General features: G+C 41.9%; 1 protein-coding gene across 1 annotated transcript in view; it reads left to right on the top strand.

Moving 5' to 3' along the window:
• Nucleotides 1–25,846, top strand: part of LOC124777422 (fl(2)d-associated complex component) — a 541,124-nt gene that overhangs the window by 507,109 nt on the left and 8,169 nt on the right. Inside the window, exon 5 of the mRNA XM_047252820.1 lies at nucleotides 10,042–10,181. Coding sequence (XP_047108776.1) covers nucleotides 10,042–10,181 — 140 coding nt within the window. The remainder of the gene's footprint in view (nucleotides 1–10,041; nucleotides 10,182–25,846) is intronic.

Genomic DNA, 25,846 nt, shown 5'->3' with positions numbered 1-25,846 from the left:
AAATTAAATATTTAACTCTGAAATCCTAGGTGCACATGAAACCATGGATCCAGCTAGGTTCACTGCTCGCATGCATCCCACTTCGCCGATTTTGAAAAGTGGTCGGCTTAAAATATTTTTATAGTGAAAGTGTATTTTTATCACAAAGGAAGAGAGTTTTTGACCTTTTATATTTCAAATATCTGCTAAATAAATTTTAACCATGTTAATGGTTAAACACCGCCTATACAGACCACAGGCTGGAACATAACTGCTACCGATGTAACGGCTCTCTTTTTTCTTATGTTTTTCTCTGTTTGTAGGTTCAGTGACCATTCTTATAAAAGGCAGTTAGCTCGGAAAAAATTTATTAATGATTTCTTTTCATAGCTTTCACACAAAATTTAGTCAAGCTATTTTTCGTGATGTATTTATATGAGTTGCTCATTTCCAAAACATCTTTTACCCAATTTTTGTGGAGACTGAGTTATTGTTTTCATAGCATTCATCAAATTTTTTTGCATCATATGAAACTACGCTTTTCGTTCGAAACGTCCTTTAAACCATTACAATTTAATAATAAAATCCTGAAATATGCCTATTTAGTTTCAGAATGTCCCTTATACAATCCAACATAGCCGACTCATCTACCGTTAATTTTTGTAACAAAATGACCTATATCCTTTGCCTTTTTCTAAGCAGTGTGTCAGCTTTTTCAAAAGTGACTCTTAAACACAGTGAAACTACCAAACCATTTTAAGGAATGGGGTATTTTTCCAGTGAAACGTGTTGTGGTAGAACTGGCGGTCGGCTGAAGCTAAGTTGTGTTTCCTGTTGACGATAGGCTATGTTTTTTGCTTACTGTGAAGTTGGTGCTTGTTTTGTGTGTTCACCATGGCGTTTTTGCTAGTTTTTGTTGTCAAAATTCTTACCAATAATTGAAATTAGGCTGTTTATAAGTGTTCTTCTGCGTTCAAAGTGAGTTTCTTGTTTTAAAATTGTACTGTACAGGCAGTGTTATAGGCCTAAAAGTTGATGAACTTTGTGGTTAACCAATGGAGGAACTACAACCTCAAACTACTGAGCAACAGGTTATGGGAGGACCGAAGATAACGCCATGCCAGAAGAACAAAGGAAGGAACGTATAAAGTATCCAGATAAATGGAAAAAGGCAATAGAGAATTGGAAGCTCTACACGTCAAAGACTTTGCCAAGACTAAGACAGTGCCTATCAAGTTTTTAAGTGTAATCAGCTTACAGTGCAAGATGTTCGTAAGTTTCACGGAGGCTTTTCTTCTTATAAGAATAAAATTGCTCAGGATAACTATATGCTTAAATATACTGTGAGTGAAACATCTAAACGGAGGAGAAATAATGAAGATGAACGGAAACAAATCGCTATCTAATTCCACAGACCAAGTCTGGAAACACTTCTTTGGTTCGGGTATTTGAGAAATCCTTTTGTGGCATACTTGGTGTTAGTGAGAAAAGAGCTCAACGAGTTTGTAATAGACATTTCCACTCCAGAAATCTAGCTGTAGAGAACAGAAGAGGAGACCATAAGTCTAAGCTGTTTGAGGCGGAAAGGCATTCTGTAATGTCATTCATAGAGAGCCTCTGCCCACTTGAAAAACATTATTGCAGAAACACCAGAATTACAAGACAGTATTTTTTGGGCCATCTTTCAATAAGTAAGTTTCACAAGGCTTGCAATTCAAGAGTAGAAAGCGATCTTCAGGTTCCTATTCATATTGTCCGCCCCCGGTGAGTGGTCAGCGCGACAGAATGTCAATCCTAAGGGCCCAGGATCGATTCCCAGCTGGGTCGGAGATTTTCTCCGCTCAGGTACTGGGTGTTGTCGTAATCATCATCATTTCATCCCCATCGACGCGCAAGTCGCGGAAGTGGCGTCAAATCGAAAGACTTGCACCTGGCGAACGGTCTACCCGACGGGAGGCCCTAGTCACGCGACATTTTATATTCATATTTTTATGAAATGTTTGTCAAAGATTATAACTTAAGCTTTGGCTCTCCTGCTGTGGACAAGTGTTCCAAATGCATCCAGTTTCAGTTGAAATTAGACTTGAAATTAGACAGTGAGGACAAATCAGTTGAAACTGATTTCAATCTCCACAAAAAGAGGGCAGAAGCGCTCTTTAATTTACTGAAAACTGAAAATGAAAATGAAATCACCCTATCCTTTGACTGCCAAAAGAATTTGGTTTTACCTAAAATCCCTGACCAGGCAGCTTGCTGTAGTCGACAGTTCTATTTATTTAACTATACTGTCTGCCAAGGTACATTTAAAGATAATCAGACAAAAGACCGTGTTTTTATATATCACTGGACAGAATCGGACTTCAAAAAAGGTTCGAATGAAATTGCTTCAGTAATTTTTCATTGGCTACAAAATACTTGCTTTGAAGGCGTGACCACTGTAAGGCTTTTTACGGAAGGTCGTGGAGGACAAAACCGGAACAGTTGAATGATCATTACGCTTCAATACTGGTTGGTAATGAAGCGCCGCCAAATATTAACGACATTGTTTTAGTATTCCCTGTACCAGATCATTCGTATATGCCGCCTGATAGTGTATTTGGCAGAACTGAGAAAGAAATTCAAAATTATGACACTATTATTAAGCCTGAGAAATACATAGAAATCTGTAAGAAGCGTGGAACTGTTTTCAGTATGACTGAGAGCTGAAATATTTTTGACTGAAGGAGATATGCGAGAATTACCAAAAGAAGCTGGAAACTGGCATTTTAAATTTTCAACTGCTAAAAGATTTATTATAACACCAGATAATATGTCAACCTGTGAAGTACTTGATGCAGGTGAACCTTTGGTATAACACCAATCTCGGAAAGGCACAAAAAGTACTCAAACCTGGATTTAAAGTCCAAAACTTTGAACTACCGCTAGTACCACCTGCAGTAACAGTAAAAGAGCTGAAAGTGAAAGATTTTAACAAGCTTTTGACTCTTCACTTTGGGGAAACAGTACAGAATAGACCTGAAGAACTATCTGATGATAACGCCGGTGGACACATGGACATTAATAATGGCTTTAAATTACTTCACAGCAATTAATAGGACAAATCCAGATTTAAATAAGTAAATGAATACCCTTAAGGCATTTTTAAAATTATGTTTTCTGGAATGTGTATAGATTTAATGTAATGTTATTTTTTTTAAATTTTTCTAGTAAATGTTTGTTTCTATCTGTTTCCCTAACTTAACCAGAAATTATTTCAGTCGTTTTAAAAATACCTACAGGCATTGTTTCCACAAAAATTAAATTATATACATTTTCTAAACAAACATTGTTTATAATTTTCCCCTATTTTCTTTTTCAATCTGTCTCTTATCCAAAGTTTTTATTTTCAGAATGTCTCTTCTCCATATTTTGGTTCCAAAACGTCCCTTATCCAAGAGTTTTTTTATAACGAAATTTTGAAATAAGTTATTTTTATGATTTTTTTAAAAACAAAAATAGATAACTAAGAAACATGCGGAAAAAATTCAAGTTTATAGATACAACAGAAATTGTTAAGTAGGTTTCGTACTAATTACGGAAATTTGTGCCGATTGGATGAAGGACATTTTGGAACTAAGCGACTTATACGTATTTTTCCATCCGTATTACATTCTGCTAATTGGAGTTAATTAAGAAATATTAGCACTTGTTATACCTCTTCCAATCAGTACAGAATAACAACTAACAATAATTATTGCTAAAAAACAAAACAACGTCTACACAGCATCGTGGAACTTATCCTCTTAATATCTTTGGCCTGCATAGCGGCCAGCCTGTGTTATACATGCGGACATACCACATTCACCTGTGGCGCTGGCTCGCATCACACGAATAAAAAGTAAAAAATATATATATAAAGCAAGAACCAAGTCCATGTGAAAGAAAACATTAAACATATTACCCAATAGGCCGTGAAACTGAGTGTAGTCAAATTAGAAGTTAACTGCGTGCAGGAGTGCCAGGAGTAAGAGAACTAGTGTGAACCATTTTCTGCCATTATACTGCCCCTCACAAAAAAGGGAAACTCGTGCACAGATTTATTTATTTATGAATTTGGTACAGCAAGAAAGTATCGGGTCATCATGTCCTCTCTTACATCTAAGCAGGCAACCTTAACGAGCCAACATTTCCATTTGTATGGCTCACGAACAATGTATAATCATCATAATGCTAATAATGCTACTGACAATAAATACAGTCATGGATACATGGCGTTTAACAAATGTTGGGCTTATTAACACCATCCAAACAATTTCTTTATTCTGTTTTCAGAGAATTGTCTATGTCATCTAACAGATATACATCACAGCAGTACAAATGGAATCAGTCTGGAGAAGTTGACATGTCAGACGAATAGTGAGAAGCAACTGGGTAAGGTTAGAAATGTCAGAAACTCATAAATGATGTTCCAAACGTGTTCCAATTGCTTCTTTTTGTTTTAAACCCACAAAAAGTGAAACACCCAGGAGACATGTTTGGATGTCAATGCAACGTCGTAATCGTACACAACTTCGGTGGTTATGTAAATGACTAGAGGAGTAATCCTCTCTCATAAGAAGAGCGGCCACCAGACCGCATTAGTGTTTTTCTGTTTAGTGTCGTTGCCAGGCCTGGTATGGTATGGTATAAAAGGGGTGTGAATAGCGTCAGATGTTCAGTGGTCACGATGAAGGACACGAAGATGCCGTATACTCGTGTAAGACATGGTTATCAGTACGCGACAGAGTTTGAAAAGAGTCGCGTTTTGGGTCTCAATTTGGTCAGTTTCTCTAATCGTGTAATATTTCATTTCTGGGGCATTCGAGTGTCACAGTGCCCAGAGTTGGACTGTCAACGTGAGGACACGCATACTCGACGCCAAGGTTCTCCTGCAATATTCTGTGTCATTCCGTACCACAGGTCGGATAGTAGAAGCAGAACTAGGAAATCATCGTCCCACGCATAGGCTGCCGTCGACACTGCAACACAAACGGCTGCAGTTGGAGTGGTGTCGTGGCTTGGAAGCATTGGCCACTGTCGAATGGTGCCACACCGATTGCTAATGAATCGTGGTTATGCATTATCCCGGATGACCATTGGCAGTGAGGGACCTATGGATAGGACACAACGCCCGAAAGTTCTGGAGAGGCATAATGGTGTTACTCCTAGCGTCATAGTGCAAGGAGCATTCAGTTCATGGCTGGTGGTAATTCAGGAAATGAGAGCACAATGGACTGTCATGGACATCCTGTGACGTTATCGTTTAGCTCCGTGCGATAGTATCGTGATGCCATTTCGAACAGGACAATGTTAATCCACACCTGTCTATGAGAACTGTCTGTCTGATCCTGAGGTACTGCTGAGGCCAACAGGGTTCCCAGATGCGTACTCTATGGAACATACACTGAAAAGGCAAAGAAACTGGAACACCTGCCTAATATCGTGTAGGGCCCCCGCGAGCACGTAGAAGTGCCACAAAACGACGTGACATAGAGTCGATTAATGTCTCAAGTGGAGGCGGAGGGGACTGACATCACGAATCCTGCAAGGATATCCATAAATCCGTAAGACTCCGAGGGGCTGGAGATCTCGTCAGAACAGCACGTCGCAAGGCATCCCAGATTTGCTCAATAATATTCACGTCTGGGGAGTCTGGTGGCCAGCCGCAGTTTTTGAACTCAGAAGAGTCTTCCTGGAGCTACTCTGTAGCAATTCTGGACGTGTGGGGTGTCGCATCGTCCTACTGGAATAGCGCAAGTCCGTCGGAATGGACGTGAATGGATGCAGGTAAACAGACAGGACACTTACGTACGTGTCACCTGTCAGAATCGTATCTAAACGTATCAGGGGTCCCATATCACTCCAACCGTACACCTCCCGCACCATTACAGAGCGTCCACCAGCTTGAACAGTCCCCTGCTGACTTGCAGGGTCCATGGATTCATGAAGTTGTCTGCATAACCGTATGCGTCAAAGCGCTCGATACAATTTGAAACTAGACTCGTCCGACCAGGCAGCATGCTTCCAATCATCAGCAGTCCAATGTCAGTGTTGATGGGCCCTTACGAGGCGTAACTCTTTGTGGCGTGCAGTCATCAAGGGTACACGAGTGGGCCTTCGGCACCGAAAGCTCATACCGATGATGTTTCGCTGAATGGTTCGCATGCTGACACTTGTTGAATGCCCTGCATTGAAATCTGCAGCAATTTGCGGAAGGGTTGCACTTCCGTCACGTTGTACGATTCTCTTCAGTCGTCGCTGGTCCCGTTCTTGCAGGATCCTTTTCCGGCAGCAGCTATGCCGGAGATTTGATGTTTTACCGAATTCCTGATATTCACGGTACACTCGTGAAATGGTCGAACGGGAAAATCGGCACTTCATCTATGCTTCGGAGATGCTGTGTCCCATCGCTCGTGCGCCGACTATGACACAACGTTGATACTCATTTAAATCTTGATAACCTGCTATTGTAGCAGCAGTGACCGATCTAACAAGAGCGCCAGACACTTGTTGTCTTACGAAGGCGTTGCCGATCGCAGCGCCACATTCTGCCACTTTACATATCTCTGTTTTTGAACGGGCATGGCTACGCCAGTTTCTTTGGCACTTCAGTGTTTGTGGGACCACCTGGGACGTCAACCACGCTCCAGTGTCACTATCCAACATATTGAGGACGAGTTCCAACAGCTGCGGTTCAGCTTGCCTCAGGGGATGCTTCAAGCGTATCACTGGATGCACGCAAGCCAGAGCGAGCGCAACATCATACATAGAAATGGGCTCATGTTGCCTAGGACTTTTTGAACATGCTTCGATTTTGTGAACAATGCAGTAGCATCACATACTGTCTCAAGTCGTGAAGTTTCATTTTTTTCCCTCGTCTCCTTCTGGGTGCTTCAATTTCTTTTATACATTTATTTATTTATTTTGTGAGGCAGTGTGCATGTTTGCGGAACGCAACTAAGACTGACTACAGCCACTGCTCATCATTTTACAGGTGTTATTGTTGTTGTGGTCTTCAGTCCTGAGACTGGTTTGATGCAGCTCTCCATGCCACACTATCCTGTGCAAGCTTCTTCATCTTCCAGTACATACTGCAACCTACATCTTTCTGAATCTGCTTAGTGTATTCATCTCTTAGTCTCTCTCTACGATTTTTACCCTCCACGCTGCCCTCCAATGCTTAATTTGAGATCCCTTGATGCCTCACAACATGTCCTACCAGCCGGTCCCTTCTTTTTGTCAAGTTGTGCCACAAACTCCTCTTCTCCTCTATTCTATTCAATACCTCCTTATTAGTTACGTGATCTACCCATCTAATCTTCAGCATTCTTCTGTAGCACCACATTTCGAAAGCTTCTATTCTCTTCTTGTCCAAACTATTTATCGTCCATGTTTCACTTCGATACATGGCTACACTCCATACAAATACTTTCAGAAACGACTTTCTGACACTTAAATCTATACTCCATGATAACAAATCCCTCTTCTTCAGAAACGCCTTCCTTGCCATTGCCAGTCTACATTTTATACCCTCTCTACTTCGACCATCATCAATTATTTTGCTCCCCAAATAGAAAAACTTCTTTACTGCTTTAAGTGTCTCATTTCCTAATATAATTCCCTCAGCATCACCCGACTTAATTCGACTACATTCCATTATCCTCGTTTTGCTTTTGTTGATGTTCATCTTATGTTCTTCTTTCAAGGCACTGTCCATTCCGTTCAACTGCTCTTCCAAGTCCTTTGCTGTCTCTGACAGAATTACAATGTCATCGGCGAACCTCAAAGTTTTTATTTCTTCTCCATGGATTTTAATACCTACTCCGAATTTTCCTTTTGTTTCCTTTACTGCTTGCTCAATATACAGATTGAATAACATCGGGGATAGGCTACAACCCTGTCTCACTCCCTTCCCAACCATTGCTTCTCTTTCATGCCCCTCAACTCTTATAACTGCCATCTGGTTTCTGTACAAATTGTAAATAGCCTTTCGCTCCCTGTACGAGGTGCATTCAAGTTCTAAGGCCTCCGATTTTTTTTCTAACTAACTACTCACCCGAAATCGATGAAACTGGCGTTACATCTCGACGTAATCGCCCTGCAAACGTACACATTTTTCACAACGCTGACGCCATGATTCCATGGCAACGGCGAAGGCTTCTTTAGGAGTCTGTTTTGACCACTGGAAAATTGCTGAGGCAATAGCAGCGCGGCTGGTGAATGTGCGGCCACGGAGAGTGTCTTTCATTGTTGGAAAAAGCTAGAAGTCACTACGAAAAATGGCTCTGAGCACTATGGGACTCAACTGCTGAGGTCATTAGTCCCCTAGAACTTAGAACTAGTTAAACCTAACTAACCTAAGGACATCACAAACATCCATGCCCGAGGCAGGATTCGAACCTGCGACCGTAGCGGTCCTGCGGTTCCAGACTGCAGCGCCTTTAACCGCACGGCCACTTCGGCCGGCAAGTCACTAGGAGCCGGATCAGGTGTGTAGGGAGATGAGGAATCACTTCAAAGTTGTTATCACGAAGAAACTGTTGCGTAACGTTAGCTCGATGTGCGGGTGCGTTGTCTTGGTGAAACATCACACACGCAGCCCTTCCCGGACGTTTTTGTTGCAGTGCAGGAAGGAATTTGTTCTTCAAAACATTTTCGTAGGATGCACCTGTTACCGTAGTGCCCTTTGGAACGCAATGGGTAAGGATTACGCCCTCGCTGTCCCAGAACATGGACACCATCATTTTTTCAGCACTGGCGGTTACCCGAAATATTTTTGGTGGCGGTGAATCTGTGTGCTTCCATTGAGCTGACTGGCGCTTTGTTTCTGGATTGAAAAATGGCATCCACGTCTCATCCATTGTCACAACCGACGAAAAGAAAGTCCCATTCATGCTGTCGCTGCGCGTCAACATTGCTCGGCAACATACCACACGGGCAGCCATGTGGTCGTCCGTCAGCATTCGTGGCACCCACCTGGAGGACACTTTTCGCATTTTCAGGTCGTTATGCAGGATTGTGTGCACAGAACCCACAGAAATGCCAACTCTGGAGGCGATCTGTTCAACAGTCATTCGGCAATCCCCCAAAACAATTCTCTCCATTTTCTCGATCATGTCGTCAGACCGGCTTGTGCGAGCCCGAGGTTGTTTCGGTTTGTTGTCACACGATGTTCTGCCTTCATTAAACTGTCGCACTCACGAACGCACTTTCGACACATCCATAACTCCATCACCACATGTCTCCTTCAACTGTCGATGAATTTCAATTGGTTTCACACCACGCAAATTCAGAAAACGAATGATTGCACGCTGTTCAAGTAAGGAAAACGTCGCCATTTTCAGTATTTAAAACAGTTCTCATTCTCGCCGCTCGCGGTAAAATTCCATTTGCCGTACGGTACTGCCATCTCTGGGACGTATTGACAATGAACGCGGCCTCATTTTAAAACAATGCGCATGTTTCTATCTCTTTCCAGTCCGGAGAAAAAAAATCGGTGGCCTTAGAACTTGAATGCACCTCGTATTTTACCCCTGCCACCTTTAGAATTTGAGAGAGAATATTCCAGTCAACATTCTGAAAAGCTTTCTCTAAGTCTACGAATGCTAGAAACGTAGGTTTGCCTTTCCTTATTCGTTCTTCTAAGATAAGGCGTAAGGTCAGTACTGCCTCACGTGGTTCAACGTTTCTACGGAATCCAAACTGATCTTCCCCGAGGTCGACTTCTACCAGTTTTTCCATTCGTCTGTAAAGAATTCGCGTTAGTATTTTGCAGCTGTGACTTATTAAACTGACAGTTTGGTAATTTTCACATCTGTCAACACCTGCTTTCTTTAGGATTGGAATTAATTACATTCTTCTTGAAGTCTGAGGGAATTTCGCCTGTCTCATACATCCTGCTCACCAGATGGTAGAGTTTTGTCGTGACTGGCTCTCCCAAGGCCGTCAGTAGTTCTAATGGAATGTTGTCTACTCCCGGGGCCTTGTTTCGACTCGTGCAAGGAGTAACCAGTGTGTGTACTGACTGCCCCTTCTGTGTTCCAGCTGCGGCTGCAGGATTACAAAGAGCCCGCGGCGCGCCCGGTCCGTGAGCCCGAGCACCGCCTGCCGCCCATCAAGGAGTTCCAGCGGGAGTTCCGCGCCTGCAAGGAGCGCACCGCCTCCTCCTCCTCAACCAGGATACGGTGAGTACAGCTCTCCACCACTCGCACACGTACCTGGTCACGCTCAGTACAGCTCTCCACCAGACCCACACACAGCTGGTTACGGTCGGCACAGGCACCGCTCACTCACCCCACAGAATGTTAGTCAGTACACACACACACACACACACACACACACACACACACACACACCATAGGCCGGAATTACACTATCATGTTTCTTTGACAAAGAAATGTGACCAAACATTCGTCAAATTTCTTTGAGAAAGATATTTGACGTGGCGCTAAAAAGGAGTATTTCACTATCATCATATGTTTCGTCAGAGTTCAAGATGGCGCACAACAACAACTTGTTAGTATGGTGCATTTGGAAGAGAAGCGGCGAAAACAAAAGGACAGATATTTGGGTGAAACTATGGGTTTTGCGTCCAGATAATAAAAGCATTCAGCAAATTTTTTTTTTTTTTTTTTACGCGAGGTCAAGTTTTACATAAATTACTTACGAATGGATGAGAGTGCTTTTCAGTATTTGCTCAGTAAAGTGGCTCCTCGTATTACAAAACAGAATGCTCAGTTCAGAAATGCTATATGTGCGCAAGACAGGCTCACCATTACACTGCTATTTCTTGCTACAGGAGAGAGCTATTCTAGCTTACAATACAGCATTCCAGTAGCATAGAGCACGTTAACCAAAATAATTCAAGAAACGTGTGAAGCGATTTATAAAACAATAAGGAGGAATATCTGAAAGTACATGAATATTTAGTGCACACAATACGGGTAGTAAGAACTACTTTCATTTTACGATAGTTTAATTAATAGAGTTAGTGTTCCAACAACTATGAACTTAATAAAAAGAACGAAACAGATTAAGCACTTTTTAACTAGTGACATGCAGAGTTCAGAAATAGACGAAGTAGAATAGATAGCTAGTATTTTTTATTTTAGAGTGTTTCCTTCTCTTCTATTCGGGCTTACTGAAAAGCTGCTTGGATGAAACTTCCTGTCAGATTAAAATCTATGTGCCGGACCGGGACTCGAACTCGGGATCTTTGCCTTTTGCGGGCAAGTGCTCTACCATATTTTTTTCCATTTTTTTTCGATATAGTTCGTTGCATTTGGTCTGGGCGGACGTCACAAGACGGTTCAAGTTGATCATTGATTCCTTGACTCAGTTTTTTTTCTTTCTTTTTTTTTCTTTTATTAGAGTGGGCACCCAGCCCTCTGACCGGACATGCTGACCCACCGTCCCGGCAAAATGCGTGCCTTGACCGGGACTCAATCTGAGCTACCCAAGAACGACTCATGACCTGTTTTCACAGCTTTAATTTCGGAAATACCTCGTCTCCTACCCTCCAAACTTCACAGAAGCTCTCCTGCTGACCACACAGAGCTAGCGCTCCTGGAAGAAAGAATATTGCGGAAACATGGTTTAGCCACAGCTTGGGGGATGTTTCCAGAATGAAATTTTCACTCTGTAGCGGAGTGTGCACAAGATATGAAAACTCCTGGCAGCTGTGAGGACAGGTCATGACTCCTGCTTGGGTAGCTCAGATGGTAGAACACTTGTCTGCAAAAGGCAAAAGTCCCTAGTTCGAGTCTCGGTCCCGCACACAGTTTTAATCTGCCAGGAAGTTTCATATAAGCGCACTCTCCGGTGCAGAGTGAAAATTTCGTTCTGGAAGCTGCCTGGGTGTTTCAAGATGTAGAAATAGATGGCTGTGGCTGTGATTGCGGATTGGAAGGCGCAGCACAAGTCCGTACAGTCAGGATGTAAAATGGTTCAAATGGTTCTGAGCACTATGGGACTTAACATCTGAGGTCATCAGTCCCCTAGAACTCAGAACTACTTAAACCTAACTAACTTAAGGACAACACACACATCCATGCCCGAGGCAGGATTCCAACCTGCGACCGTAGTGGTTGCGCGGTTCCAGACTGTAGCGCCTAGAACCGCTCGGCTACTCCGGCCGGCGTCAGGATGTACTCTCGCTATTACTTTGACAAGAATTCCCAGTGAGGAAGTGAAATTTATTACTATAGCTATACAATGGGATAGTAAGAACACATAGTCGTTACTCCTACTATAACTGAATACGGTCAACTTACACGTTCACCATCCCTTCTACCACAGAGCAGTCAACGTCCGAATTCCACATTCCCTCTTCGATTAAATCATTCTGGGTGTTGGGCTACGTCATTACGAAACACTAAAACAATTGTACCATCGACGTTCCAATCGCGTTCCAGAGACCGCTACAAAGACTGTCGAAACCTAAGTGGTATAGTTCTTTACTGTTCTGCAATGACGCGGCTCAACATCCAGAATAATTTTGTAATCTTCGTGACCTCTTTTGTGTCAATACTAACACTCTTTACTTTTCCTCTTGCAGGGTGTATTCAGTACACACACTATTTACTCGTTCTGCAACAAAGTGCAATCCGGACACACTGTCCTCACTCAATCTATTCCTAGATAAAAGAAAAAACTGTTCTCACTAAGAATACTAAAGAATAAAGTGTGTATGCACACCTGTTATTTCCACATAAGAAACTGCTATCAGAATATACACTTCTCACAACTTATATGCACAACACGGTGCAGTTAAAACCCGTTCTCCTCCTTCTTCCTACCAAGGGAGATGATCCATATGAACACTCCTTACTTCTCCTGCTCTACGCTGCATTTGAAGTAGATACTCCTTAGACAACGAGATACAATCACAATCCACATTCCTCACTTCTCCCACACCAGGATAGTCATGAGTTAAATTACTTACTCCCTTTAAAACAGAATACAGGTATTTCGTTACTTCTCCTACAGAAGTCAGTCCTTGCGTTGCACAATGCTTACTCCTCTTACTCTACGACAGAGTCAGTTCATTTACCCTTTATTCCTTCTACAACATTATGCCGTTAGACCACGCAATCCTAGCACATCCTACTCTAGGATACGCGAGGAAAAATAATCCTTACTCCTCATATTACAAGCTAAGTCTTCATGCTCACTCCTTATTCCTTTTGTAACAGGCTACAGTCAGAACACATACAAGTTACATCTCTTACTCAAGCATATTTTTAGTATGTATATTATTTATTCATACTGTAGCACGATGTAGACAGTGCTATGGGCTTGATGACTTCTCCTTTCTCTTTATGGATCAGGATTCCGTCACGACACACACATCTTAGTCCTATTACGCTAGAATACATCAGAAATAAACACACTTTATTCTTCGTAAACCAGGCTCTGTACATGATGTTTTCTCCTTTCAGTTTCTACACCAGGATCCGGTCAGGACATTCACTCTTAGCCCTCCTGTTCCAGGATAGAGCCAAATGCACCATATTCCTCCTACACAGGGTACCCCATACGTTATTTCTCCTATTACAGGCTACAGTCGTGTTTCGCACTACTTACTCCTCCTACCTGACAATAAGACACATTGCTAGTACTTTCCATAGCCGAATACGGTACGACACACAGCCCTTAGGTCATCTGTGCCAGGATATGTTACAGATGCTCATAATTTACTGCTCCTAACCTAGGATACAGTCAGACAGACACACACTTCTTAACCCTGTTTATCCAGAGTACCGACAGGATGCTCGCTCCTTACGTCTCCTATTCCAGGATTAGTTCAGATAGCACATTCAGTGCACCTGCGATATGCGACTGTAACCAGAACGCATCCGCTTTACTACTCGTTATTTCTCTGCAGCTTGTGGAAGGAACTAGGTAGGTGGAGAAAGGATGACATATCTTCGATGTACTCTTTCTATGAAAAAAATATTTAAAAAACATTGGAACACTGTGTTCCATCATTCTCCGTCTAGTAAATAATAGATCAACAGCAGTTTTCTGTAACTGAAGTAATTATTTCATTAGTAAAGATCCACTTAATGTGATAACAATGCCCAGTATACACAATACGTATTGCACTTGTTGCGAGGGCGTGCTCAAAAGCAATGCCTTGATTGGTGGGTTGGTTGGTTGATTTTGGGGAGGGGGACCAAACTGCGTTGTCATCGGTCCCTTCGGATTAGGGAAGCGTGGGGAAGGAAGTTTGCCGTGTCCTTTCAAAGGAACCACACCGGCATTTGCCTGAAGCGGTTTAGGGAAATCAGGGAAATCCTAAATCAGGATAGCCGGACGCGGGTCTGAACCGTCGTCCTCCCGAAAAGTAATGCCTCCGAATTTTTATGTGAAAACTCTTAAAGCTTTTTAAATAAAACAACCTTATTGACATTGTACATCTTTATTCTTCATGTTTACATACTTGAAGACCTCTGCCGCTAGAGAGCTCCGAATTGTAGCGTGAAGCTTGGCAGTGTGTAACGTAACTATGACGGTGCATCAGAAAGAGTGCGCTGTAATCGAACTTCGAATCAGAACAGTTAGTCCACACACAGAGCGCCCTCTCCTTCAGCATGTCAATGCTAGACCGCACACGAGGGCTGCTATATCTGCAACAATCCTACGTTTTGGGTTCAGTGTCATCGATCAAGTTCCATAAAGCCTCGACTTGACCCCATTCGATTTTTATCTGTTTCCAAGACTTAAAGAGCATCTTCGAGGACTTCACTTTGATAGTGATCAAGCGGTGCAAGTAGAGGTGAGGTTGTAGCTCCGCCATCACAGGCAAATACTCTACAGTGACATATCAACACACTAATCTGTCGTTAGGAGAAATGTGTTCATCGCCAGGGTGAGTACGTTGAGAAATAAATATGTACGCACGAAGAATAAAGATGCAGAATGTTAATTGCGTTTCTTGTTTTATTTAAAAAGGTTCAAGTATTTTCACAACAAAATTTTGAGACATTGCTTTTCAGCACGCCTTCGCACATTATGCGTGCGCTGTCATTTGATATTGATTTTCTGCAGTCCTGTAACAGCAACTGATACGCTAGTCAAAGAAAATTATATTGCTGTCCCATACAGCAGAGATATTTTATTTATTTATTTCTGTAACCGAAGAACAGTGTCTCTCTCGACATAAATTCTTACTTAACTCATTACTTTGGCACTACGTTCTACACATTCCCCAGTTCTGAAGCAGAAATTTCGTGACGCAGTATCCAAAGTACTATTTTAAATATGGATCAGTACTCTACAAAGCACTGTATAGTGTGTGGCAGAGCCTGACATTCCACTTGCGTTCGCAGGGTGGGTGGAATTACTGTTTAAATGCCTCTGTGCACACTGTAATTAGTGTAATCTCGTCTTCGAGGTCACTATGGAGCCAGATGGCTCTACAACATTCCTAGATCGTTCACCTAACGAAGGACAGCTCGCAGCCGTCTTCAAGCGACGGCCAATCCGGGTTTTTCAGCATTAACTTGACTCTCTTCCATGGCTCAGACACACGTGTGACAATCGGTTCTGCCCTTCAATGCATACGTTCAACAATCCTGTGCTATTCTTACACTTCTGGCAATTAAAATTGCTACATCAAGAAGAAATTCAGATGATAAGCGGGTATTCATTGGAAAAATATATTATACTAGAACTGACATGTGATTACATTTTCACGCAATTTGGGTGCACAGATCCTGAGAAATCAGTACCCAGAACAACCACCTCTGGCCGTAATAACGGCCTTGATACGCCTGGGCATTGAGTCAAACAGAGCTTGGGTGGCATGTACAGGTACACCTGCTCATGCAGCTTCAACATGATACCACAGTTCATCAAGAGTAGTGACTGGCGTATTGTGACGAGCCAGTTGCTCGGTCACCATTGACCAGACGTTTTCAGTTGGTGAGAGATCTGGAGAATGTGCTGGCCAGGGCAGCAGTTGAACATTTTCTATATCCAGAAAGGCCCGTACAGGACCTGCAACATGCGGTCGTGCATTATCCTGGTGAAAAGTAGGGTTTCGCAGGGATCGAATGAAGGGTTGAGCCACGGGTCGTAACACATCTGAAATGTAACTTTCACTGTTCAAAGTGCCGTCAATGCGACAAGAGGTGACCGAGACGTGTAACCAATGGCACCCTATACCATCACGCCGGGTGATACGCCAATATGGCGATGACGAATACACGCTTCCAATGTGCGTTCACCGTGATGTCGCCAAACACGGATGCGACCATCATGATGCTGTAAACAGAAAAATTCATCCGAAAGAAATGACGTTTCACATTCGTGCACCCAAGTACGTCGTTGAGTACACCATCGCAGGCGCTCCTGTCTGTGATGCAGCGTCAAGCGTAACCGCAGCCATGGTCTCCGAGCTAATAGTCCATGCTGCTGCAAACGTTGTCGAACTGTTCGTGCAGATGGATGTTGTCTTGCAAACGTCCCCTTCTGTTGACTCAGGGATCGAGACGTGGCTGCACGATCCGTTACAGCCATGTGGATAAGATGCCTGTCATCTCGACTGCTAGTGATACGAGGCCGTTGGGATTCAGCAAGGCGTTCCGTATTACCCTCCTGAACCCACCGATTCCATATTCTGCTAACGGTCATTGGATCTCGACCAACGCGAGCAGCAATGTCGCGATACGATAAACCGAAATCGGGACAGGCTACAATCCGACCTTTATCAAAGTCGGAAACGTGACTTTACGCATTTGTCCCCCTTACAAGAGGCATCACAACAACGTTTCACCTGGCAACGCCGGTCAACTGCTGTTTGTGTATGAGAAATCGGTTACAAACTTTCCTCATGTCAGCACTTTGTAGGTGTCGCCACCGGCGCCAACCTTGTGTGAATGCTCTGAAAAGCTAATCATTTGCATATCACAGCATCTTCTTCCTGTCGGTTAAATTTCGCGTCTGTAGCACATCTTCGTGGTGTAGCAATTTTAATGGCCAGTAGTGTATTTGGTACTGGTCTCACAAACTTGAGCAAATTTTGGATTGGGCAACTGCACAGTTTCGAAGCAGTTTCCTTTCTAGGCTAACCGCATTATAATAGTATCCTGTCAATGAACCTGAGACAGTCATTTGCTTTACCTATGACTATGCGGCGACTATTTCTTAAGGACTCCATGATTAAAATATTCATAGTGGATCGACCACCAGCCCCTATAAGCTAATGATCAATGTATTTGGAATGGGTTGACAGTCGGACGGCGAACAGTCCGACGGTTTGAAGGCAGGCAGTGGAGGCGTGAGGAAGAGTGGGTGTATTTCGAGATGGATGGGGACAGTGCGTTGTGTTAGGGCCGCTTAGGATAGCGTCCGCAAGAAGCGAGGAAGGTATACGAGTAGAACTGCTGCGCGTGTGGTACTAGTATTTTTGTTTCGTTATGAATGAGAATGTTTGAAAGTGTGTCCTAATGACCAACTGATATGCTAGTTTCTTGTTTAAAATGAATGTTATAAATAGTGTAAACAATATTTTAACTACTAGCAGTTAAAAAACGTACTTTTCAGAAAAAGTTGGAACTAAAAAGGTCAGGACCGCCAAGACCCGATGTAAACATTGTACAGACTCAAAATCCGTGCAAAGGCAAAAACAGTTTTACCAGAAACCTACACTTTATCTAAACCTGCGGACTGGCTGGGCGGATGTTAAATAAGAAATGTTTTCTTCTGTGACATGCATCTGATAATGAATGCTGCGGAACGTGCTTGGACCACAGATGGGGTAACGGGCATTCAACACTTAGCTGACAAAGTTAAAAACCATGAATTGAGTGAACTACACGTAAACAATTGCATCGAGTTTGCTATGCTTGGCGAAGTCGATGTAATATGTCAACTGGATACAGATTACAGAATGGGGATTAAGAAGATTAACGAAAATGTTTCTAAGACTCGTTACTTCCTTAGCAAGTTTATCGACTGTGTAAAGTTCTGTGGAAGTTTTACCTTACACTAAGGGGACATGATGAAATGGATACTTTAGAGAATCCTGGTATTTTTCGAGGTTTTGTCAGTCTGATGGCAGAACCTGAGTCCACGTGAAGGAACATATTGAAAAAAAAAACAATAATAGTATATTTTTGGGGCTCTCAAAAATAAATCAGAACGATCTGCTGGACTCTATATGTTGTTTGCTGTCAGTTGATTTCTCAAGTTATATCGTAAACGGATAACGTGGCAATTAAAGTTGAAACGACAGACTGTGCAATCTTGTGTCAATTCGTATTTATTGTTCAGTATGAATTGTAAGTGGAAGTATTTGAGAGATTCATAAATTTCATAACGGCCAACGACCATACAGCTGCGGGAATAAATAGTGAAGACTTCATTGAACTTAAAAAGCTAAAGATCGGCGACTCTCCAGAAAAACTGATAGCTCAGTATGATGGAGCTTCAGTTATTAGCGTCAGGCACAGTGGGTTGCGGGAAAGAGTGAAAGCAGTAGATGAAATAGGAAAATTTTTACTGTGTTACGCCCACCAACTCAGTCACATAGTAGCGCACAACACAACACAGCAATTTAGAGAGATTCTCTATTTTGCTCTCAAAGTCAGTGAAAAGAACTGCCGTACTGCATAATGTTGTGGAGAAACGTATTCCAAGAAACGCTGACACAATACGGAATTTTAAAACGCGATGTGAGAATACCGCATATAGGTATAAGATAAAAACAGTTGACTGCCTTGGAATCTTTGAGAGTGATTATAGAAAAGATTATCCAACAACCAGGAAAGCAACTGGACTTCGGAAACTTCCCAACAACGACCAAGATTTTCTCTTTCGGTCTGAGATTTTCAGTAAGGTCCTGCCTCACCGAAACGTTTTGTTTAATCAGCTGCAACGTAGAGATGTTGATAGTGTGAAAGCTTTTAAGAACGTCTCTGATTTCAAGTCAGGGATTCAACTGACGAGAAAATCTCTTGATTTCTATTATCATTGGGCAAAAGGAATGGAAATGTAGAGATCGCCGGCCCAAAACGTTTCAGTTTTGTAGACTCACGTAAAACTGTTGCAAAGAAAGTGTGTAACCTTGTTATAGCTAACACTAAAGAGCTTTTCGCACTTAGCAATCACTTGTTAGCAGCTATATTTTTCCAGCTCAGTTCGTTTTCAAAACACAAGCTGTTATTCCCTGGCGAAGAATTTCAGACCCATAGTTAAATTATTTGACTTGAATAAAAATGAATTGCGGCAGGAATTGATCGTCGTATTGAGTAGAAATGATTTACAAACTGCAAGTGGAGCTTTAGCATTTATGAATTGTACATAAGAGAATAATTTAGAAACTGTTTCACTGTAATCAGTGAAACTTCTTCGTATTATTTGTATAATACCAATGTCAACAGTGGAAAGCGAGAGGTATTTCTCCACAATGAAAAGAATAGACTTTCAGTAGAAACGAAGTGAAAGAAGAGAGACTGAGTGTATTAGCTATGTGATCTAGAGAAAAAAAAACACTTCTGAATGTGCATAATTTCAATGAGTTTGTAATTCACCACATTGCTGAAGGAAAGGAGATGAGAGTCGACTTCGTCTACAAACCTAATAATTTAGGTAAGAACGTCGTTTCAATTTTATTCCATAAACTACTGTCTTGCCTGCAGAAATTATTAAAAACCATATACTTTTGCACAGACTTTTATATTTTAATATCAACAAATTGTGCTAGGTGTAAAGGTTTACAGTAGGTCACTTGCTAATACACTGCTATATTTTCGCGTTCAAGAAATGTTCTGAAGAGGAAAATGTTCCACCCGTCTGTTTCAACAGAGCTGCCTCCCCTCTTAGTTTACGGCACACAAGTTGCCACTGGACAAACGCTTCGTAATCTTCCATTTCGGATCCCCACAAATTGTTACTCTCGGGTATTTATATGGGTTGAGTGAAAAAAATTGTGGCTCATTGATACTGTACAAGTTAATTGCGTGAAGTGCACGACTTATAGCAAGTTCCCAGCCTTCATACTACTATGGAACCTTAACAACATCTGCAGAGCTTCGTGCTGTTTTATGTCAACATTTATTCATTATAGATAGCTGCAACATAGTGTACATGACTTCCAGCGGAATGTGGGTAGGATGCTGCAGGGGGATATGAAATGGTCCTATGGGAGTCAGAAATACAATCAATGTTGGAGCTATATCGAGTACCACCTTCATGAGCAACATAGATGAGTGACAAATTTTAAAGGATATTCCAAGAACAGCGACTTTTCCAGGGTGAATGCAGAAAGACAGGGGTGAAGAAAGACAATCTGAGGCCTTCTGCGCTGTAGCCGAACTAAACCACAAGAGAGAACAACGGCTGGTGGCCTAAACCACCTGTCCTAGAGCAAAGACAAGACAGGATGAGCAAGGTGGCCCAAGTTACCTGCTCTTTACCAGAGGCAAATTACAGGAGAAAGATATTCTCAAGCATTTCTCTTTAGGGAGACCGTGGTGGTAGTCATACGACCTCCTGACTGGTTACTGTAAGAATGCGAGGTTATTCTGTGTCTTCGTTACAGTCTCTATACTGCACTTGCACTTCAGTGGTCACAGAACAGAAAAATCTTAACAAGAAACATACACTGCCTGACAAGGTGAAGCATCCAGAAGACATGACCAGGTGCCAGTCTAAATTTTGTATATCACACGCCAACGGGACCACCAGAGTGCGTTAGTGTTGTCTGTGTATCGTGTTGTTATTAGGCATGGTAGGGGTTATGAGGGACGTGAACTGCACCGAATGTTGAATGATCACGGTGAAGAACACGGAGAAACTGTGTACTCGACTGAGACAGAGTTATCAGCACCTGCCAGAGTTTGAAAGGGGGCCTCACTGTGTTTCTCCATGTGTGCGGCTGGTCTAATTGCAAAATTTCTACATTTGTGGAGCACTCTGATGTCACAATGGCCCAGTCTGGGACTGCAAGCGAACATGAGGATAGGCATCAAGGTTCCAACCGACAGCCCAATTAGGGAAAGTAATTTCACGTAAATATACGGCTAACATAGTAATCTAACAAACAACAGATACTCCAGGTAGGAATATCAACAATGTACTTACGGTAAAGAAGACACGTTAAGTTGCAGACGGGCACAATCAAAAGTTTTCGGCCACAGCGTTCGTCAGCAAAAGTGAAACACACACCATTCATACACACAAGCGAGCACACCTCATGCACACATGACCGCCAACTCCATCATCTCGGGCCGGAATGCCTGTCTGCAACTTAAAGTGTCTCCTTCAGGGTAAGTACTAATCTGTCTTTTCTTAAATTGTTAAAGTAATCTAATAATTGTTTTAAACTTTACTTGAAACTGAAATTTGTTTTTTAAATCGGCCACGGAAACAACAGCACACTCTAGCATCTATTGATAAAGTAGCTAACCATTCCGCAGCTCGTGGTCTAGTGGTCAGTGGTCTAGTGACTTTGGATCGCGGGGTCACAGGTTCGATTCCCGTCCGGGTTGGGAATTTTCTCTGTCTGGGGAGTGGGTATTTGTGTTGTCCTCATCATATCATCATCATTCGTGAAAGTGGCTAGATTGGGCTGTGTAAAGATTGGGTAGCAGATGACGCAGTTGAGCGACCCACAAGCCAAACATCATCAAACAACACAGATAAAAGTTTTAAATGTATTGCCAACAAACTATCTCCCGCTAACCTACACTGCCTGTTTTAAAGTGTGAAAGATAATTGTCATTACGAAGTACTACTTAATAAGAGAGAAGCACTGATATAATTGATATGAGGTGGCTGTAATATTTCACTATTGAAAAATAGTGATATTGGAACGGTTGCCAGTTCGTTATTTTAACCAAAATGAACACTATTGATTTTCATGGGAAACATGTAAGCTTTTGTGTTATACAGAGCATGTGGAATGTATGGGGACCCTGAATCTGTTACAGTTGTTTCCAGTTATGACGTTAACTGTACAAATTTTCTAGAATAACTTCTGACCTTTTCACTGCAAAATTTACTAAACTACTAGCTCACCGTAAGATAGGGAGCCTGATCAGTCTGTTCTGTTTATTGACTTCGTTTTGGGCTAACACTTGAAACAAGGCACCGTAATTATGCACACGCAAACATAAATACACGAAAAAAGCATTATTACAAGCCTGTATACTAAATAAGAATTATGTGGGCTTTTGAACTGTTATGACCTGTACTTGGTTTTTGTAATTCCTATTTAATTGCTTTTAGTATTGAGCAAATTTTTAATAAGATTTAAAAATGGTCACTTCAGTCAAGCCTTTTTCTTTGCACTCATTCTTTTGAAATACTTTAACTATTCACTTTAGTGACTACGTGGAGCATTTCATACAGATCACTAAATACTTGAGAAAATTATTACTCCACGAAAGTTAATAAACGGAACAGTAATGATTCTGCCCTCCTCCCCCCCCCCCCCCCCCCATGAACCATGGACCTTGCCGTTGGTGGGGAGGCTTTCGTGCCTCAACGATACAGATAGCTGTAGCATAGGTGAACCACAACGGAGGGGTATCTGTCGAGAGGCCAGACAAACGTGTGGTTCCTGAAAAGGGACAGCATCCTTTTCAGTAGTTGCAGGGGCAACAGTCTGGATGATTGACTGATCTGGCCTTGTAACACTAACCAAAATGGCCTTGCTGTTCTGGTACTGCGAACGGCTGAAAGCAAGGAGAAACTACAGCTGCAATTTTTCCCGAGGGAATGCATCTTTACTGTATGATTAAATGATGATGGCGTCCTCTTGGGTAAAATATTCCGGAGGTAAAATAGTCCTCCATTCGGATCTCCGGGCGGGAACTATTCAAGAGGACGTCGTTATCAGGAGAAAGAAAACTGGCGTTCTACGGATCAGAACGTGGAATATCAGATCCCTTAATCGGTCATATAGGTTAGAAAATTTAAAAAGGGAAATGGATAGGTTAAAGTTAGATATAGTGGGAATTAGTGAAGTTCGGTGGCAGGAGGAACAAGACTTTTGGTCAGCTGAATACAGGGTTATAAATACAAAATCAAATAGGGGTAATGCTGGAGTAGGTTTAATAATGAATAAGGAAATAGTACAGCCAATCTACTACAAACAGCATAGTGAACGCATTATTGTGGCCAAGATAGACACGAAGCCCACGACTACTACAGTAGTACACGTTTATATGCCGACTAGCCTTGCAGATGACGAAGAAATTGATAAAATGTATGATGAGATAAAAGAAATTATTCAGGTAGTGAAGGGAGACGCATATTTAATAGTCATGGGTGACTGGAATTCGGTAGTAGGAAAATGGAGAGAAGGAAACATAGTAGGTGAATATGGCTTGGGGCTAAGAAATGAAAGAGGAAGCCGCCTGGTAGAATTTTGCGCAGAGCATAACTCAGTCATAGCCAACAATTGGTTCAAGAATCATGAAAGAAAGTTGTATACCCTGGAGATACTAAAAGGTATCTGATATATTATATAATGGTAAGACAGAGATTTAGGAACCTGGTTTCAAATTGTAAGACATTTCCAGAGGCAGATGTGGACTCTGATCACAATCTATTGGTTATGAACTGTAGATTAAAACTGGAGAAACTGCAAAAAGGTGGGAATTTAAGAAGATGGGACCTGGATAAACGGAAAGAACCAGAGGTTGTACAGAGTTTCAAGGAGAGCATAACGGAACAATTGACAGGAATGGGGGAAAGAAATACAGTAGAAGAAGAATGGGTAGCTTTGAGGGATGAAATAGTGAAGGCAGCAGAGGATAAAATAGGTAAAAATATGAGGGCTAGTAGAAACCCTTGGGTAACACAAGAAATATTGAATTTAATTGATGAAAGGAGAAATATAAAAATGCAGTAAATGAAGCAGGCAAAAAGGAATACAAATGTCTCAAAAATGATAACGACAGGAAGTTCAAAATGGCTAAGCAGGGATGGCTAGAGGACAAATGTAAGGATGTAGAAGCTTATCTCACTAGGGGTAAGATAGATACTGCCTACAGGAAAATTAAACAGACCTTTAGAGAAAGGAGAACCACTTGCATGAATATCAAGAGCTTTGATGGAAACCCAGTTCTAAGCAAAGAAGGGAAAACAGAAAGGTGGAAGGAGTATATAGAGGATCTATACAAGGGCGATGTACTTGAGGACAATATTATGGAAATGGAAAAGGATGTAGATGAAGATGAAATGGGAGATATGATACTGCGTGAAGAGTTTGACAGAGCACTGAAAGACCAGAGTCGAAACAAGGATCCCGGAGTAGACAACATTCCATTAGAACTACTGACAGCCTTGGGAGAGCCAGTCCTGACTAAACTCTACCATCTGGTGAGCAAGATGTATGAGACAGGCGAAATACCCTCAGACTTCAAGAAGAATATAATAATTTCAATCCCAAAGAAAGCAGGTGTTGACAGATGTGAAAATTACCGAAATATCAGTTTAATAAGCCACAGCTGCAAAATACTAACGCGAATTCTTTACAGACGAATGGAAAAACTGATAGAAGCCGACCTCGGGGAAGATCAGTTTGGGTTCCATAGAAATGTTGGAACACGTGAGGCAATACTGACCCTACGACTTATCTTAGAAGAAAGATTAAGGAAAGGCAAACCTACGTTTCTAGTATTTTTAGACTTAGAGAAAGCTTTAGACAATGTTGATTGGAATACTCTCTTTCAAATTCTGAAGGTGACGGGGGTAAAATACAGGGAGCGAAAGGCTGTTTACAATTTGTACAGAAAGCAAATGGCAGTTATAAGAGTCGAGGGGTATGAAAGGGAAGCAGTGGTTGGGAAGGGAGTGAGACAGGGTTGTAGCCTATCCCCGATGTTATTCAATCTGTATATTGCGTGGAGGGTAAAAATCGTAGAGGGAGACCAAGAGATGACTAAACTAAGCAGATTCAGCAGGATGTAGGTTGCAGTAAGTACTGGGAGATGAAGAAGCTTGCACAGGATAGAGTAGCATGGAGAGCTGCATCAAACCAGTCTCAGGACTGAAGACCACAACAACAACAATGATTCTGCAGTTCATTAGAATGGATAACACTTGGAATACTTGTTCACTAGGAATACGAACCTGTCCAGGTAAATGATTAATGAGAGATCGATGTTCTTGACACGAAGTTATGAATGGTACAGTTATTATTTAAATATTCAGCAAATTATTGGCCCATGCAATGGCTATTGTGATCTTTTGTAGGCAACGAATAAAGATGTCTGGTATGACCATGACTCTTAATGTGAAATTCTCTGTAAATTATGGCCTTGGCGCCGGAATTTCACGATTCGGAGCAAACCAATAAATACCATGATATAATAACCAAAATCCATCCACGTCCGAGGCATAATTAATCTGCTCTAGCTAAAGTTCCTGCCTCATTAAGGACTCAGGCCATTAGCTTGCTGGATGCTCGACACTGATTCTCTCTGCCACAAAGACCTCTTGCGCTGCTTTGCGCCAAACCATCTTTTACACTCCTGCCTAAAGCTGTCCATTGTGGAGATACTCACCTCCAGCTTTTACGTTTCATACAATCCTACGCTCCCTATGCGCGGAGCAGTGATACATAAAAGACTCTAACACATATGCATTACGAAAGAATATAGTTTTAATGATACATTCACACATTAATTCCTGTAAAATAATTTTATGGAAATAAGAATAATTACTCCCAGAAGTGTTGAGCCAAAGAACATTATAACACAAATATTATAGTATTCGTAGGAAACATCAAATTTGCATAAAAGAGATACAACGGATATCGTACATAAGCGTTACTAACTACCCTGGAGGACCATCGTCAGCAAATGGTTCAAATGGCTCTGAGCACTATGGG

Source organism: Schistocerca piceifrons, chromosome 2 (assembly GCF_021461385.2).
Source record: "Schistocerca piceifrons isolate TAMUIC-IGC-003096 chromosome 2, iqSchPice1.1, whole genome shotgun sequence".
In the NCBI taxonomy this organism is placed as follows: Eukaryota; Metazoa; Arthropoda; class Insecta; order Orthoptera; family Acrididae; genus Schistocerca; species Schistocerca piceifrons.
The sequence above is the reverse complement of the archived record's forward strand: the minus strand, read 5'-3'. Positions and strand labels throughout refer to the sequence as shown.